Source organism: Gouania willdenowi, chromosome 24 (genome assembly GCF_900634775.1).
Source record: "Gouania willdenowi chromosome 24, fGouWil2.1, whole genome shotgun sequence".
Lineage (NCBI taxonomy): Eukaryota > Metazoa > Chordata > Actinopteri > Blenniiformes > Gobiesocidae > Gouania > Gouania willdenowi.
Window position 1 is genome coordinate 9,619,338 of NC_041066.1, and position 18,391 is coordinate 9,637,728.

Sequence of the window (18,391 nt, forward strand, 5' to 3'; positions counted from 1 at the left end):
GAATATGGTGATTACCATAATTGGGAGGGCTGGCTTCATTAAAAGCAACAGAATCTTCATTTTTGAGCCAAGTCTTGGTGAGGCATAATACACCTAATTGATGGTCAGTTATAAGATCAATCACTAAAAAAAGATGTATGAACATTTTTAAAACTCCAAAATGTCCTCAACCTGCCCCCTCCGTCCAGTCCCGTGCATGTTAACTATCTATGGCTTTTATTAGCAGTCTTAACATCCATTAATCTACTATAACCCCATTCTACCCCCTGTCGTCAACCGCTGGCAGTCAGTAACCTTCAAAATACATAACGTAATTGACTAACATCAATTTTTCAAGCAGAAGAGTCGGTGGCTACGCTAACTTTTTAATCTGTTCATGAGTAAAACAAAAGCATATAGACAAGTGCACTTAATTCAGAATACAATTGACCAGCTTGAAAACAAATGTTATTTTTTAACAATGCAGTATAACAAAACCAAAATATGTTGCAAGTTACTCTACAACTAGTTTTGCGGGTTCAGGTAGGTTTAACTGGTTTTAAACTAAGATGGAGCTTTTTCAAAGGGATACTTTGAATTTTCCTTTAGTTTTTACCCTGGAGTAAAAATCCTTTTGTCCTTAGGGTCATGATCTTTTAGGTATGCCGTCTGACACGTATATCCTGAGGCATTGAAGTGGCTATAAAATTACCAGTGCTGTTGCCATACTCAGTCAGGTGGACAGGGTCACATCACCACATTGTTGTTCTGAGAAGGTTTTTGGTAAATATCTCTGCTCACTTTTATTATCTGTATTTTGGCAGATTTCTTTCTTGCCAGTTTTTACCAAAAAATAACCTAATCTTTTCACAGGATTTCTGCTGATCTGCTAACATGTTTCGTTTGGTAACGTATTACCTCTTCTATTAAATGCAAATAATTTTCAAACACCTGTAATTCAAATTATGATTTTTTCCTTTTTTGTTGTAGGTCCTTTTTGCCATTGTTGTCATTATGGTTTCAGGTGGGTTAATCTTCTAAATTTCCAAATAAAAAACAATTTTACAACTTCTAAATACTTTCCAATCCTTGTAGATACAAAAAACATTGAAAGGATGTACACATTTATTTCTTACAGAAAGAAACCAAATATATGCTGATCCAACTGAAGCTCCAGGTGAGATGTAGATGTATTATTCAGTTCTCACACATCAATGACTGAGGCCGTTGTTAAAGTTCAAAACGTTGCTAAAATTTTCTAATTTATTTGTTTTTTTCCACAGAAACTACAGACCAAGGTAGGATGTATGAAGAATGTCTGTTTTCATCATTAAACGTTGTATGTTTTACTCTAGACGTCGCATAGAAGCCATTTATCATTGAGCTCTCTATGTATAATGACGCTGTATTTATGTGGAAAATATTGGGAATAAATAAATTATTAAAACCTTTAAGATAACCCAATAACAATCCTGACAATCCAGAATTAACAAACTATCTGCATTTTAAATGTTGTTTCTAGCCAAGCCTGTTTCTATCTTACATTCATGGTCCAAGACTTTCACCTTTTACAAGTTACAGAAAAATCTGTACATTTAAACCTGACTTTATTCACAAAAAGTGTTAAGCTATAAAAAAAAAAAAACTGTAAACCTGACTCTTATCTTTGTATTCCATCGAAGTTTTATTGAACATCTGTTTTTGGAAATAAAAATATAATACAAAAAATGATGTATTTTAACTGTTGAACATGTTTCTTCTCTTTTTAATTCTGAAGGATTAGCAGGTAAGAACATTTCTTTTTATAAATCTACAATATCTCTTTTACAATTACATCTGTAATTCATATACCAACACGGTTTATTTGAAAAAATACTTTTATTCTTAACAAACACCCCGTCATATGATACAGACAAAATACGACACGGCGAGTTGTTTTAATTTATATACTTGTTGATTTTTTGTTCTGTGGGTAAAGTAGAAATAGAAGTGTTACTAATGAAGCCAACGCAGCCTCATACAACAATGGGAGTGAAACTGTGTAAATAAAAGCTGTACGTTGGAGTTACTTCTGGAGCTGCTGTGTTTAAGCGATCATTGATCACTGCTGCAGGGAGCACATGAGCTTTGTCTCTAATTGTTGAAATATTATTTATAAAGAAGTTTAGAGACAAACCCCAAAACATTTAATTGTTTTTTTTAAGAAAATGTTTTGGAAAGTATTATTGAACAAACAAATCATTGCCACAACCTTGTTTAATCCATACCCCTCTTTTGCTCATCTTCCTTATTTTCTCAGACATGAGTTGCTATACTTTGGTTTTCCAAGGAAAATACGGAAAATACTTAAAAAAAAATAACTGTGTGTTTTATCAACAATACTTACTGCCACAATATTCATTAATGTACATTCTTAGTCATGACAATTTATTTTTTGTCTTGTATCAGGATGCTGGACAGACTGGTTTGATAAAGATAATCCCAGTGGTTCTGGAGACTGGGAAACATTAAAAGACCTTCGCAAAGAGAACCCTGGAAAGATTTGTCCCCAACCAAGCCACATTCAGGCCCAAACTCTGAGTGGCCAAAATGCACCTGCACCAGGAGATAATAATGTTCTGTGAGTATTAGTCATTAATCATCTTTCTAAAAAATGATGGTGTTGCTTGATTCTTCAGATAATGAGACAAAATGTTTTTTTAAAAAGTAGTTGTACTTGTGATTTTCTAGGATTTCACCAAGTGTCGGATTGATCTGCAAAAATAAAGACCAGAAGGATAAGAAGTGTGAGGATTATAGAGTTCGTTTTCGCTGCCCCCCTCCTTACTGTGCAGGTAATGTATGATATAAATAACCCTTAACATGGACAATAATGAGCAGATATTGAAACATATATCAAACTTCCTATGTCCATAGATTTACATATGCTTTCTGTATAGGAACATTTGTTTTTAGAGATTAAAATGTGATACAATGAATTAATATTTTTTAACGGTAATGTTTTTTTTTCTCTTTTTCATGTGTCCCAAAGATGTACCAGGTACGAACATTCCTTTTTATTTAATCTACAATCTCTCTTTTCTAATTGTCTGTCAGATGTCTGTTTTTTTTTTTAAAAAACACCCCGGATTTCAATAAATTCTGATTTGTTTTTTTTCTTAAACAGACATCTCGAGAATTCTTACTCACTCAGGTTTCTCTTTAAATTACTTACTTGTTGATTTTTGGGTTGTGTGGGTCAAATAGAAAGTGAGTGAAACTGTGTAAATACAGTAAAAGCTGCATGTTGCAAAAATTTCTGGGACTGCTGTGTTTAAGAGATCATTGCTCACTGCTGCAGGGAGCACATGAGCTTTGTCTCTAATTGTTGAAATATTTTTTATAAATAAGTTTATGAAGTCTTTCACTAATGTGTAGATATAGGGATCAATTCTGACTGTCTACAGCTGTTGATATTTGTAAATGCTAAGAGATCAAGGAAAAAGAGAAGATTTTTAAGTTTTGGAGTGACAAACCACAATACATTTAATAGTTTTTAAGAAAACTAGTGCAGTGTCCGTTGGAAGTATGTATTTATATAGTGGGAGCTTAAGTAGAGTTGTCAATTATTGCCAAATAAGTATGCGTAGTGTTATAAAGGGGAACATTTGCAGGTGCAAAGTAAAATAGCGTGTGCGATTTCCCTGGTTTATTTCTATGGGACATACGCATGATGAATTGATAAAAAAAGTTTGTGTGTGTGTTATTATGGTTAGTGCTGTTTATTGTAGGTGCTAAGGTGCTGTTACAATCTTTCCTCTTTGTGGTACCACATAGAAAGAACAGGCCGACACTCACGCAACAGCCGCGCGTGTGTGTCCTGCTACCTGTTCGTGGGCTCCTCCGTGGGCACAGTCTCAGAATCAGAATCAGAATCAGAATCAGAAATGTTTTATTTGCCATGTACAGTTTTGAGGACAGTACAAGGAATTTGACTTGGTGGTTGGTGCACAAAACAAGCAACAAAAAGAAATAAAAGAAATAAAAACAACACAACAAAGAACAACCCAGCAACAATAATAATAATAATAATGATAAATATAAAGGATGAGGGATAAATAAAGGATAGATAGAGAATAAAGGATAAATAGGATAAATATAAATATATATATACAGTGCAGCAGGTATCAAGCTGGTGGAGGTGGTGATCGGGTGGGGGGGGGGGGGTTCAGTGGGTGACTTGGGGTGTGTTCATGTGGATGGTGGCAGAGGGAAAGAAGCTGTTTTTGTGTCTGGAGGTTCTGGTCCTGATGGACCGAAACCTCCTACCAGAAGGGAGAGATTGAAACAGTTTATGACCGGGGTGGGAGGGGTCGGCCACAATCTTTCCTGCACGCCTCAAAATCCTGGAGGCGCACAGGTCCTGGAGGGAGGGCAGATTGCAGCCGATGACCTTCTCTGCAGAGTGGATGATACGCTGCAGTCTGGCCTTGTCCTTGGCCGTAGCTGCAGCGTACCAGATGGTGATGGAGGAGCAGAGGATGGACTGGATGATGGAGCTGTAGAAGTTCACCATCATCTTTGTTGGCAGACTGAACTTCCTCAGCTGCCGCAGAAAGTACATCCTCTGCTGAGCTTTTTTGATAAGGGAGCTGATGTTCAGCTCCCACTTGAGGTCCTGAGTGATGATGGTCCCCAGGAAGCAGAAGTACTCTACAGAGCTCACTGTAGAGTCTCCCAGGGTGAGGGGGGTGAGGGGGGCTGGGTTCTTCCTGAAGTCTGCTATCATCTCCACTGTCTTTAAAGCATTGAGCTCCAGGTTGTTCTGGCTGCACCAGGACACCAGCCGGTCTGTCTCCCACCTGTAGTCGGACTCGTCTCCATCAGCGATGAGACCGATGATGGTCGTGTCGTCTGCAAACTTCAGGAGTTTGACCGACTGGTGAGAGGAGGTGCAGCTGTTGGTGTACAGGGAGAAGAGCAGAGGAGAAAGAACACAGCCCTGAGGAGATCCAGTGCTGATGGTACGGGGAGCAGAGATGGTTTTTCCCAGCTTCACGTGCTGCTTCCTGTCAGACAGGAAGTCTGTGATCCACCTGCAGGTGGAGTCTGGCACGTTCAGCTGGGAAAGCTTGTCCTGAAGGAGAGCTGGGATTATTGTATTAAAAGCAGAGCTGAAGTCCACAAACAGGATCCTGGCGTAGGAGCCTGGGGAGTCCAGGTGCTGGAGGATGAAGTGGAGAGCCAGGTTTACAGCATCGTCTACTGACCTGTTGGATCTATAGGCAAACTGCAGGGGGTCCAGGTGGGGGTCGGTGATGTCCTTGATGTGGGAGAGCATGAGGCGTTCAAAGGACTTCATGACCACAGATGTCATTAAGTCCTGTGATCCTCAGCTTTTTAGGGACAGGAACGATGGTGGAGGCCTTAAAACAGGCTGGTACGGTGCATGTCTCCAGTGAGGTGTTAAAAATGTCTGTGAACACTGGAGACAGCTGATCAGCACAGTGCTTCAAGGTAGAGGGAGAGACAGAGTCCGGTCCACAAGCCTTACGGGGGTTTTGTCTCCTGAAAAGTCTATTCACATCTCTCTCTTTGATGGAGAAAGGTGTCTCTGTAGGAGGGGGGGAGGAGGGGGGGAAGATAGGGGAGAGAGCCTCCGTAGGCAGCTGGGGTGAAACTGTAGCTTTGATGTGGGGGGTGAAGGTGTTGGAGTGAGGCTGGTCAGAGGTGTGAGGGGGGTTGGAGTCAGGTCTGTCCCATTGTCTGTCAAATCTACAATAGAACTCATTCAGACTGTTGGCCAGGCAGAGGTCATTAGCAGCAGCAGGGGCTCTGGGCTTGTAGTTTGTAATTTGCCTGAGCCCTCTCCAGACAGAAGCCGAGTCATTTGCAGAGAACTGATATTGTAGCTTCTCTGAGTACAAACGTTTGGCTCTTCTCACCTCCTTTTCAAACGTGTACTTCGACTCCCTGTACCTGGCTCTGTCTCCACTCCTGAAAGCGTCCTCTTTGTCTGTCCTCAGCCCTCTGAGCTTAGCTGTGAACCAGGGTTTGTCATTGTTATAACTCACCCTGGTCTTTGATGGAATGCAGCTGTCCTCACAGAAGCTGATGTAGGACGTCACAGCGTCTGTAAACTCATCCAGAGAACTGTTCGCAGACCTGAAAACATCCCAGTCAGTCCAGTCCAAACACTCCTGGAGTTTCTCCACTGCTTCACTGGACCATTGTTTAGATTCCTTCACCACAGGTTTACAGAGCTTCAGCCTCTGTCTGTATGAAGGAATCAGATGGACCATCAAATGGTCCGATTGGCCCAGTGCAGCACGGGAAACGGCGTGATAAGCACTGCTTAGTGTGGTGTAACAGTGATCCAGTGTCTTCTCCTCTCTGGTCGGACATTTAATTAATTGTCTATATTTGGGGAGCTGGTGTGAGAGGTCCCCTTTATTAAAGTCACCAAGCACAATGATAAAAGAGTCCGGGTAGGTCCGCTCCATGCACAGGATCTGGTCGGCGAGTGTGCGCTGTGCCTCGCGCACATCAGCTGACGGTGGGATGTACACACCAACCAGGATGAATGAAGCGAACTCACGGGGAGAATAGAAGGGTTTGCTGTTGATAATAAAGGATTCCAGGTGAGGAGAGCAGTGCTGGAGGATCACTGTCACGTCGTTACACCAGTTACTGTTCACATAAAAGCAGATTCCTCCACCTTTCTTCTTCCCGGTGAGCTCCGCGTCTCGGTCCGCTCTGTGAAGTTGGAAGCCGGCCAGCTGCAGCGCAGAGTCCGGTACCGCTCCACACAGCCACGTTTCCATGAAGCACAGAACAGAAGATGAGGAGAAGTCTCTGTTTCTACCTAACAGCAGCTGGAGTTCGTCCACTTTGTTACACAGTGAGCGCACGTTAGAGAGGAATATCCCCGGTAACGGTGTGCGTCGGCCGCGCTGGCGGAGGCGCACCAGCGCACCAGCTCTTTTTCCTCTCCTCCGGCGCTTCACTGCGTGAGCAAAGGTGAGCGCACCTTTGAGTAAAATGTCCAGTAAATCCACAGAGGAAGCGATGAAAGTGGGAAATAAATCTCCCGGGGTTGTTGCCCTGACATTCAAGAGCTCTTCTCTTGAATGTCGCGTGTGTGTCCTGCTACCTGTTCGTGGGCTCCTCCGTGGGCACAGTCTCACACATACACGTACGCGCATCAGCCGCGTGTGCACCCGCTCCTCACATCAGGTTGAAATGCGTTCTCTGTCTGAAGAACCAGATAGGTCGGCTATTGGCCGTCAACAACTTCCTGGAACTATTTGAAACGTCCGGGCATTCTTCCGTTGTCTTTCTCTAAACGGCTTTGTGTGCGTTTATCATGTATATCCACGGTGCGCATTAGGTTATACAGCTTGTGGTGAAAATGTCAGTATTTAGAAATGTGCTTGTTTCGCTTTGAGCACAGTCGCTGCTTCCGGGTCCCGTCATAACTTCCGGGTCCGGTCCGTCTGTGCAAGCGGTCAAACTAAAATGAAAATGAATGTTTTGAAATGATCAAATAAGTCCAAAATAACGGATGCACACCCTCGGGCCATGGGAAGGCTCTTAACAAAGTTTCAGGTTGACCAAACACTGCGTCGGCTCTACAAACACTTCTATTGATTGTCAGAGGGTGTAAATGAACAGATTGGTGCGCTACCGCCCCCACACTGAGTTCAAATGCGGAATTTGTTTCATTTCTTGTAAACCATTCGGAATAATCCACGTGCAAAATAAAGCTAAAATGATCGTTTTGCAACACCAAATAACTCCAACGTAATGCTTGTAAAAAAGTTTCCGGTGAACAGACACCCCCTCAGGTAAATATTCGGGCCACACACACACACAGACGGACAATCTTTGATTCATTAGATAGATGTTGTGGAAAGTATTTAATTTTTGAACAAACAAATCATTGTCACAACCTTGTTTAACCCATAACCCTCTTCTGCTCATCCTAGTTTCCTCAATGTGTGTTTAATCAACAATACTTACTGCCACAATATTCATTAATGTACATTCTTAGTCACAATGATTTATTTTCTCTCTTGTCTCAGGATGCTGGACGCAGTGGTATGATAGAGATAATCCCAGTGGTTCTGGAGACTGGGAAACATTAAAAGACCTTCGCAAAGAGAACCCTGGAAAGATTTGTCCCCAACCAAGCCAAATTCAGGCCCAAACTCTGAGTGGCCAAAATGCACCTGCACCAGGAGATGAAGATGTTCTGTGAGTATTAGTCATAATTTGTCTTTCTAAAAAATGATGGTGTTGCTTGTTTGTTTAAATTATGAAACAAAATGTTTGAAAATTACATGTTTGTGTAAAAAGTAGATCTTAATTGTTCTCGTCATTTTCTTTTTTCCTCTGTCCATAGATTTACATATGCTTTCTGTATAGGAACAACATTTGTTTTTAGAGATTAAAAATGTGATACAATAAATATCGTGTAACCGTAATGTTTTTTTTTCTCTTTTTCATGTGTCCCAAAGATGTACCAGGTACGAACATTCCTTTTTATTGAATCTACAATCTCTCTTTTCTAATTGTTTGTCAGATGTCTTTTTTTTTTAAAACAACACTGTAAATTTCAATAAATTCTGAGTTGCTTTTTTCCTAAACAGACATCTCGAGAATTCTTACTCACTCAGGTTTCTTTTTAAATTACTTACTTGTTGATTTTTGGGTTGTGTGGGTCAAATAGAAATAGAAGCATTACTATTGAAGTCAGCTCAGCCTCATACAACAATGGGAGTGAAATTGTGTAAATAAAAGCTGTACATTGGAGTTTTTTCTGGAACTGCTGTGTTTAAGAGATCATTGATCACTGTTGCAAGGAGCACGTGAGCTTTGTCTCTAATTGTTGAAATATTATTTATAAAGAAGTTTAGAGACAAACTCCAAAACATTTAATAGTTTTTTAAAGAAAATGTTATGGAAAGTATTATTGAACAAACAAATCATTGCCACAACCTTGTTTAATCCATACCCCTCTTTTGCTCAACTGCCTTATTTTCTCAGACGTATGTTGCTATACTTTGGTTTTCCAAGGAAAATACGGAAAATACTTAAAAAAAAAAAAAAAAAAAAAAATGTCTGTTTTATCAACAATACTTACTGCCACAATATTCATTAATGTACATTCTTAGTCATGACCATTTATTTTTTGTCATGTTGTCAGGATGTTGGACAGACTGGTTTGACAGAGATAATCCCAGTGGTTCTGGAGACTGGGAATTATTAAAAAACCTTCACAAAGAGAACCCTGGAAAGATTTGTCCCCAACCAAGCCAAATTCAGGCCCAAACTCTGAGTGGCCAAAATGCACCTGCACCTGGAGATAATAATGTTCTGTGAGTATTAGTCATTAATTGTCTTTCTAAAAAATGATGGTGTTGCTTGTTTCTTCAGATAATGAGACAAAATGTTTGTTTAAAAAGTAGATCTTAATTGTTCTTGTCATTTTCTAGGATTTCACCAAGTGTCGGATTGATCTGCAAAAATAAAGACCAGAAGGATAAGAAGTGTGAGGATTATAGAGTTCGTTTTCGCTGCTCCCCTCCTTACTGTGCAGGTAATATATGATATAAATAACCCTTAACATGTGGACAATATTGAGCAGATACTGACAAAAATATCAAACTTCCTCTGTACATAAATTTACATCTGCTTTCTCTATAGGAACAACATTTGTTTTTAGAAATTAAAAATGTGATACAATAAATTAATATAATTTTAACTGTTGAACCGTTTAATTCTTACTCACCCAGGTTTGTTTTTCAATTACTTGTTGATTTTTGGGTTTAGTGGGTAAAATAGAAATAGAAGCATTTTTATTGAAGTCAGCTCTGCCTCAACCATTTTTGTTTTTCACTGCAGTGTGCTGGACTAAGTGGTTTGATCAAGATGATCCCAGTGGAACAGGAGACTGGGAGCTTTTGAAAGACCTGAGGAATGAAAACCCAGGACAGATTTGTGAAAAACCTCTTGCCATGGAGGTTGTTACCGCTGGCAACCCAACCATTGCCGCCATCAACACAGGACAGATCTTCAATATGTAAGTTTACTAGCAGGACAAAATGTTCAAGCTTATGGTAAAGTGTTTGTTATAAACCTCTTGACATTGAGGTTGTTACCACTGTAAAGCAGCAGAATCAGCTTCCAGCACAGGACACATGTATTCTATGAATAAGTTAACTCTGCAGACACATGTTTTATGGACAGAGGTAGAGGTGCTTGAAGACCTGGGTTCAATTCCCTGTGGTTATAATGGCACCGGCATAAAATCAAACCATGTACTGTATATGGTAAATGTTTCCATGACACCTTGGCAATGTGTTACAGCTTAAGTTATCTGTTTGTCTTAATTGTCTTTATTTAGGATGTAATTTAATTGCTTGAAATCATTTTCCAGAAACAACCCGCACAAGGGATTTGTTTGCCTGAATAAGGAACAAAAACCTGGAGGCTGCTTCGACTACAAAGTTCGCTTTGCATGCCCATGCATATCCTGAGATCTGACTCTGCAACACCACCAATGAAAAGAGAGAGAGGAGCTCCTATTATCACTTGCTTGATTTTTCTATCTATCTATCATCTTTCATGTCTCTATGATTGACTCATGAAAATTACATAATCAATATTTTCCGGTGCCTGGTTGTTGTCTTACAAAAACTGCTTGTACCGTCTATTGTTCTATCTTTCCTGTTAGCGATGATGAAGTGATGATCTTGAGTCTTGTTCTTATCAACAAAATAAAATCACTTAGCAGCAAATCATCAGGTTCTTTATTTCAGCTTGTTTTTTTCTAAATTATCTTATTGCTTTAACTCAGTGTTAGGTGCTATTGTGGTTTTGGGTAAAAGCAGGGGTGGCCCTGATGTTTATTGCAATCAATAAGGACATCAGGAAGACATATTGAGTTGATGTGTCTTTTATCTTGTTTTACTTCCCACCATTGATGGCGTCTCTACAATTGTAGATAATTGCTGTTCTCTAAAAAATAAAGGTCATTATTCTGGAGTGAAAACACAAACTAGTACGATCCTTTTTCTGTGACTAGGGAGAGCTGGATAGCACCTTAACTTAGAGCTATCAGTGTATTTGTTCATGTCTCTGCAGTATTAACAAACCAATGTAATGTCATTGAAGTGAGAGGATGAGTTCAACGTTGTGTTTGCTTTGCTTCTGAAGGAACAGGGTGTTTTAAAGCCAGAGTCAGCTGCTAAACTCTCTTCCAACCAATGTGTGGGAAACTAATGCAGGGCTAATGGAGATTTGGTTTTGGATTACTAGATAAAAGGGTGATTAAGGGCTTTCAGAGTTTGATCCAATATTAAAGTGCTTTGATGCTGTTGTTGGTGGTGAGTTCTGTTTTTTGTTCATTTCTCTCTTAAAGCTGCAGTATGTAGAATTGTGAGACCTACCGGTATCCTTGTGAACTCGCACAACTGTGGAGCTCTTAGCAACTTGTTTCTGAATAGACACTAGTGATGAATGTATTGACTTTATCTTTTGTTATTGGAGAATTATTTGATGTTTTAGACAGAGGGTGCATCTGAATAGTCCCTCCTACCTCCTTTCATATCCACTTTTCCTAAACCCAATGGATGATGTCACGGGGTCAAGTATAGGTGTTAGGATAATTCCTAAAGTAGTGGTGATCACAATGTTTTGACAATAATCCCATGGCAGTGAAGGTTAATGACGTCTGCCATTGTGAAAAAACTTAAAATTTTCAAAAATGAAGTACTTAAAGGACATGTATCACACTTTCCCCTGTGTCTCTGATATATCAAATATCACACGGTTTGAATTTAAATCAAAGGAAAACAGGCTACCTGGCTATGAGGAACAAAAGTGAAAATAAAACACATTGAGAATGGTTGCTCACACTTATGGAGGTAGATCTGTGTCTTTATTAAAAATATTCAAAGAAAAATACATAAATAAATACTTCAAAAATAATATTTTCAATCAAAGACAAAAAGTGTTCAAATGCAAAAAAATATTTGAGACCCAAATAATTGCATTAATAACGACAGAATGAGCTCCCCTCCCACCACACACCTCACACAGGCAGCAACAGTAATCCCAGCTGCAGGTCAGAGCAGACCCACACCATTCCGCATCCAGACTCCAAATAAATTGCATCTGTTCTCTCTACCTTGGATATACTTCTCTTAGGTTTATACGCGATTTATCCCATCTGTTGTCACTGTTCCTCTGAAATCACTATGTGGGGCAGACCCTGCACATTCACGATGGTCTGCGCGGGCTCAAAGCGAACCTCCGTTCGACCCGAGTACGTTTGGGACTTTGAACTGTTGTTTCTCTACGTCGGTCTTCCTTTTTCCACTTGGTTTACTGTGTAACTCTTGTGCCTCACGCTGCGATGGGGGCTTGTCCTACTGGAATGTCCGCCATTGTACTTTACTACAGTGGACGTGAACGCGCATCAACTTTAGTCATGCAGTAAGGTTGTAATGATTCATCCATTAAATTGATGAATCGATTTATATTCCTACGATCCAACTACGTCAATCTGTGCTCAGCAATTTAGCCTTTCAGATGATATTAAGCTAAAATCGATTTGAAAGGTAATCCATCAATTGTATCGCTGCACAGAAATAATGCATTGGACTGAAGCACGCCAGACTTTATATGGACAGGGGCGGATCTATCGGGGTGGCATAGGGTGGCAGATGCCACCCCAAAACAAAGCCTTGTCTCCCTGCTGCCACCCTAATTTGTACACACGGCACGGAACTCTACGGCCGTGGTCCGCCAACCGGTAACGCCCCGCTGCCGCTTCCTGACTGCGAAGCCAACGTTCTAAAACACCAACGAAGAAGATGCGGAAGTATCGCGAGAGCAGCACGGAAATGCATTTGTACAGAAAAGAAGTCGTTCCAAAATGGAGTAACAGCCCTGGAGTCTCTCTCCCCTACCTCCCTCCGTGACCGACGTTCCACTGCCTTCAGACATCGGTGAGTGTTTGTGCACATGCAGGTTTTGCTCGTTTGAGTGTGTTTTGTTCGCTGCAGCTTGTGTATTCACGAATTGTGTAGATTTGAGTGTGTGTGAGGCAATGTGTACTGACGCGAGTGTCTGCTGTGTGTGCTGAATGTGCACACGTTTGGGGAGCATATTTATATGTGGCATCATAATCCCTGTACCCTTCGTTCTTTGGTTATTCCGTTTTAAAACCAAATCAAAATAACAAATAAACGGTGTGGTTATTTTTGCTTTACACAAATTCATCATATGCCCCTTAAAATAAGTTTATTTTATGGCATCAAACATAATAATTGTAATGACAACATGGCAGTGACACTTTTTCCCCATCTGGTTACGGTTTATTACAGTGAAAACAACTTATTTAAGGCCATATTTTTGTAAAATTAAAAACATATTTCACCGCAGTAATTTAAAGAAAACTACTAGATTGTGTGGATGTTAGTCTCCACTCCAGTAAATATTAACAGTGTCCAGCTATTGGCTAGTCCAGGGGTCTGCAACCTGCGGCTCTGGAGCCTCATGTGGCTCTTTGACTGTTTTTGTGATGGCTCCCTATAGTTTTCAAAAATATATTAAAATAAGGAATTGTTCATTCTTACCGTGGGTATTGATGATTAATGACATTAATTTCAAATATAATTATGATCAAACCATTTGTTAACCTAAAAATAAATCATATTGTGCAATAACACCTTCCTACTTCATCTCCTGCAACATCTACAGACCATCAACTTTCCTTCCACCTGTGGCTAACCTTAAGCTTTAAATCCCTTTTAATAAAACTAAACTAACAAAAAGGCTATTTTGGAAGAAAATAGAGATTTTATGTGTGAGAAAAGTTTCATTTACAGTAACTGCCAACATGTTGGCTTTATATGCATGCTTGATATGTTGCGATAAATGAGCAATTAGCATGTGTTGACCGACATGATCATGTGTCATCTAATTTAAGTTATTTTTTGTAGCCCTTCAAATACATTAACTCAAGGACATGTGACTAGTTGTGGTCAGTGTGTGTTAAGAAGTCACTGTTGCAGTGGCTCATTATAACCATGCCATAAAACTTATTCAGACTTTTTATACTGTGCTGTTTACTCGTGGCTGTCATTCATGTGCAATTGATTGACAATGTTTAGTAATTCCTGTGAAATTGATTCAGTGCAGTAGATGAATTCTGAATTTCTTCAGTCACAGTTATCTTGATGGATCATGGATTCATTTTCCTGCAACATATTGTCGCGATATCGCTATCACGGCAATTGTTATCACGATAGATCGCATCGCGAGGTACCTGACTATACCCGGCCCTACAATTCAGTATGCTTTATGTACGTGTGCTATATGTTGCCACCTCTACAAAATTCCTGCCCCCCCTTGCCACCCCATTGAATTATTCCTAGATCCGCCCCTGTATATGGATGTTTTAAAAGCTCTTCTAATAATTAAGACGTTACGTCTGTCACATCACACGAGACGCACCTGCAGCCAACAAACAAAAATTGATCGAGAGATGGATGGTACCACCTTTGGGATCCAGTGTGTGTCACTAAGATCTGAAATGAGTGGTCGTAAACCAGGTGCGTCCTCCCCCCTAATTTAATGTGGCTGCCCCGTCAGCTCCTGTAACTTTGCTCTTATCAGTCCATGGAAAACATAATCCAGCAGGTTTGCAGAGCAGCGCTGTGCCATGGACACTCAGATGTGAACGTTGTTCCAATGTTGGGTAAATCGTGCAGCTGATCAGCTGATTCTGGCATGACTTCAACACAACACGAGAGTTTGATGATCAAAACAATGCAGAGAAAGAAACGGGAGCTAACTGGATTGGTGCTTCCGGAGTGACATCCATGGAGGTCTGTGCACAGTGACCCTCTGCACCGCAACGGACACGCACACACCGGACTAAATTTTCTCATTCAGTGGCTGTTAATGTTTCCTATTGTTTTATTTATTTATTTTTCTTATACCAGAAAGGTTAACAGGACCATTTTTTTCATCTCCGCTGTTTATTGTATCAGCATTTACTGCAGCCATGACCTCTGTGTGTGAGTTTGCACCTTTCTGTGGTTCATACTATTTTCAGCGCAGAAAACAGTCACCGCAAACAATTCCAGATTTGATGAATTGCATTACACCTACTGCATTAATTTATTTGCATTTCCCTCTCCCATTTTTTTTGCTCCCCTTGTGAGATCCGCCTACTTTATATATTCATCAGAGGAATTGTGATGAATGAGAGGATGAAAATGTGTCTGTCCTCTGACTGTTACAGTCTGCTGCATCAAGTAAGAGTAGTGGTTCTAAACCTTTTTTGGGGGTCAACCCTAAGGACTCCCCCCCTCCCAACCCGGTTGAGAAACAGAGTGAGATATCTCACAAAATATTATGAAATAGAACTCTGGATAACCTCTGTGTGTGTTAGCCCTGAGTGTGCCCAGAGTCCTGTCTAGGCTGAACCATTTCTTCTGCTCAAAGTTAGCTGATATTAGCAGCAGATGTTCCAAATAATTGGGCAATTCACTTCAATAACCCTTTGTTTTTCAAACCTATTTTCTTCCCTACAAATAAAATCAAGAATTTCCAGGCTGATGTTGTGAGAATCAGTGTTTTGTTCTATTAGCTAAATATCCTGTTGAACCTTCAATAAATCCTCAACCTCTTGCAACAATTTAATAGCTAAACTAAAAGGTTTAAACATATCTAAAACTCCAAAATATTCTCAGTCTGTTATCTAAAGTGTAGCAGCTTGGTTTTCTTGTTTTAAAGTAACTTCACGAGATCAGTAACACTTTTCTGTTGGGTGGATTTTGCCCAGAGATAGTTTATCTAAAATATCTACTCTCAACAACCAGTTTTGCCAGTAGGGTTTATGTATAAGACATACATATTCCTGGCACGTAGATTTTCAGTAATAGGATAAGTAATCATTTATTGCTTTAGGTTAAAATTTGTCAAACCTTCAAAATGCTAGACTTACAATGGGGTAATTTACAAATAAATAAAAAAAATACACATATTTTGCTTTCATCACAATTCATCCATGTTAAATGCAGACTTTGCAGTCACTATAGTGTGTTGTGGGATGCCGAGTGCAAGTGCATTTTACGTGACTTATAATTCCATGAATTAAGTTGCTGTGGCTATGAAAGAAATTAGCAGCTGTGGGCCTTCAATCCAACCTTTAACAGCATATTTATAAAGGGTTAGCAAACAAGCTAGTAAACATAGCTGACCGTAGATCAGGAGAAGCCTTGTTATCTCTGCAATATTGCACAACAATTCTTGGTAATCTTCATATTTTTGGTCAGTTCAGTTCATCTGACTTAACTATGACGGTTGTTTCTTTACAGTAAAGCAAACAAAATTGGAAAATGTCCTCAAATTTCTGCAAATTTAACCATCTCTAACTTTCTACAGTATTGTTGTTTTTTATGCCGTTGTTTTGTTTTTGTTTTAAGATTCATTTTAATTAATTCAATTTTTTTTTGTTTTTTTCTAATTTATGTCTGTTTCATATTGTATATGTGTACAATTATCCTATGTTGGTATTTATTTTTATTCTTACTGTTTGCGCAACCTGTGAATTTGGGGATCAATAAAGGTCTATTCTATTCTATTGCAAAATTAGTAACTTTGTTGCTATTTTTTAGTAACTGTTCAGACCCCTTAGCAACTTGGTTTTATTTTTGTAAAAAAGCTAAAAGCATAATTATTGACTCTTTCCCGGTGTCCAATTACTCTACCGTGCGCCCTCTGTCCAGTCCCGTGCATGTTAACTAACAACCATCATAGCTGTCAGTAACTAACTATAGCTTTTATTAGTCTTAAAGGGGACATATCATGCTAAATCCACTTTTTTAACCCTTAAATGCATTTTGTTGTATATTTAGAGTGCTTAGAAGTACAGAAAAAATCGAATTCGTCTCTTCAGGTGCTCCGTTGATATCTTTATATTCTGTTTTGCTCTTATTTTTCAATCTGTTTTGATTTTTCTATTCTCTATTACGTTTTTTGAACTATTACATCACAGTATTTGCAGCGGAACTGCCAAATTAGGACATCAACTCCAGGTCCAACACTTCAATCCGCCATTTTATTTCTCGCTTTTATTTTGTAGTCCAAGCTCAAGGATGCTGAAGTTACGAGAGGATAAGTCAAAATGTTGGGTTGTTGGATGTAGTAACCCACACGCTTCATTACACCGTCTCCCAGCATCAGAACCTTTTCAAAGTGCCTGGTTGAGTTTTATTTTTCATGGAAATGTACCCACATCTGTGGGTAAGGTCATTTTTGTGTGCGCGAAGCACTTCAAGGATGACTGCTTCTGCAACCTCCACCAGTATAAAGAAGGATTTGCCGAAAGACTTTGTCTGATTGAGGGGTCAATTCCTTCTATCTTTGGAGACGACGAACAGAGCACTTACGGTAAGCTGTAAATAACGCTAAAAAGTGTGATAAGACGTCCCTGTCATTGTTCTGTTAGCATTAGCAGTTGCACCGTCTTCAGACTTCATATGTTAGCGCTGTGTGCTCGTTTTAGATCCTTGATGATATGGCCTACATGATTTAATTTAAGTCTAAAGTTTTCATTAGCCATTTCATTTTGCCATTTTTGTCTTTGAAAAGACTGTATTAAAATGCATTTCGAGACGTTAGCTTGGCGCTAGCGTTAGCTCGGTGCTTGTGTTAGCTCACTTGTTAGGGTTCTGCAGGTTCATCATCTTCATTTTCATCTCGCTCCGCCGGGTCCGACTCTGGCTGTAACATGTAAGGCTGGATGGACAAGTCTTCCGTTGTTGACATTTTGTAAATAACCTCTGAATAAAAAGTTTATGCGCCGCTACATAGCCGTATCTCTTCTATCAAACTACAAAAATGGCCGAGCAGGGTGGAGTTGAACCGAGTGTCACCTGAAGAGGGGGCGGGGTTTGGAGTGTCTCTTTTGCATTTAACACTAGAAGTCCCACAGAGGTGTCAAATGAACTTTTTACCTATAAAACCCAGAGAGGTGTCATTTGGCCCAAAGAGAACACAAAAATTATTTATTTTTAATGACAGTGTGGTGTGAGAAATGTGCAAAAGAACAACTGTGATTTGTTTTCAATGGTTTTTATTTGTGTAAAAAAAAATAAAAAAAAAATAAAAATAATGATAATAACAAAGCAACTGTGCACATATTTAGAAGAATCTCCTTCATCCTCTTATTGAGACTCGTGACATACTTGGCACTGCCACGGTATCTCTCTCTTACATTTGCCACATGTGTATTTGTGGCAATGAACACATCGCACAGTTGCGCTATTGCTCTTGCAGCAATGGTTGATCTGACACTTAGCCCTTTTCCCAGGGCCAGGTGTAGGCGGTTGTTGTTGGCGCAGTTGCTCTT

General features: G+C 39.7%; 1 protein-coding gene across 1 annotated transcript in view; it reads left to right on the plus strand.

Annotated features, from left to right (window-relative positions):
* The window catches only part of LOC114458057 (mucin-5AC-like), a 45,534-nt gene extending 35,035 nt beyond the window's left edge, over nucleotides 1-10,499 (plus strand). The window contains exons 41-45 of the mRNA XM_028440302.1: nucleotides 3,011-3,019; nucleotides 9,167-9,338; nucleotides 9,456-9,559; nucleotides 9,865-10,042; nucleotides 10,400-10,499. Coding sequence (XP_028296103.1) covers nucleotides 3,011-3,019; nucleotides 9,167-9,338; nucleotides 9,456-9,559; nucleotides 9,865-10,042; nucleotides 10,400-10,499 — 563 coding nt within the window. The remainder of the gene's footprint in view (nucleotides 1-3,010; nucleotides 3,020-9,166; nucleotides 9,339-9,455; nucleotides 9,560-9,864; nucleotides 10,043-10,399) is intronic.
* Nucleotides 10,500-18,391: the final 7,892 nt, after the last annotated feature.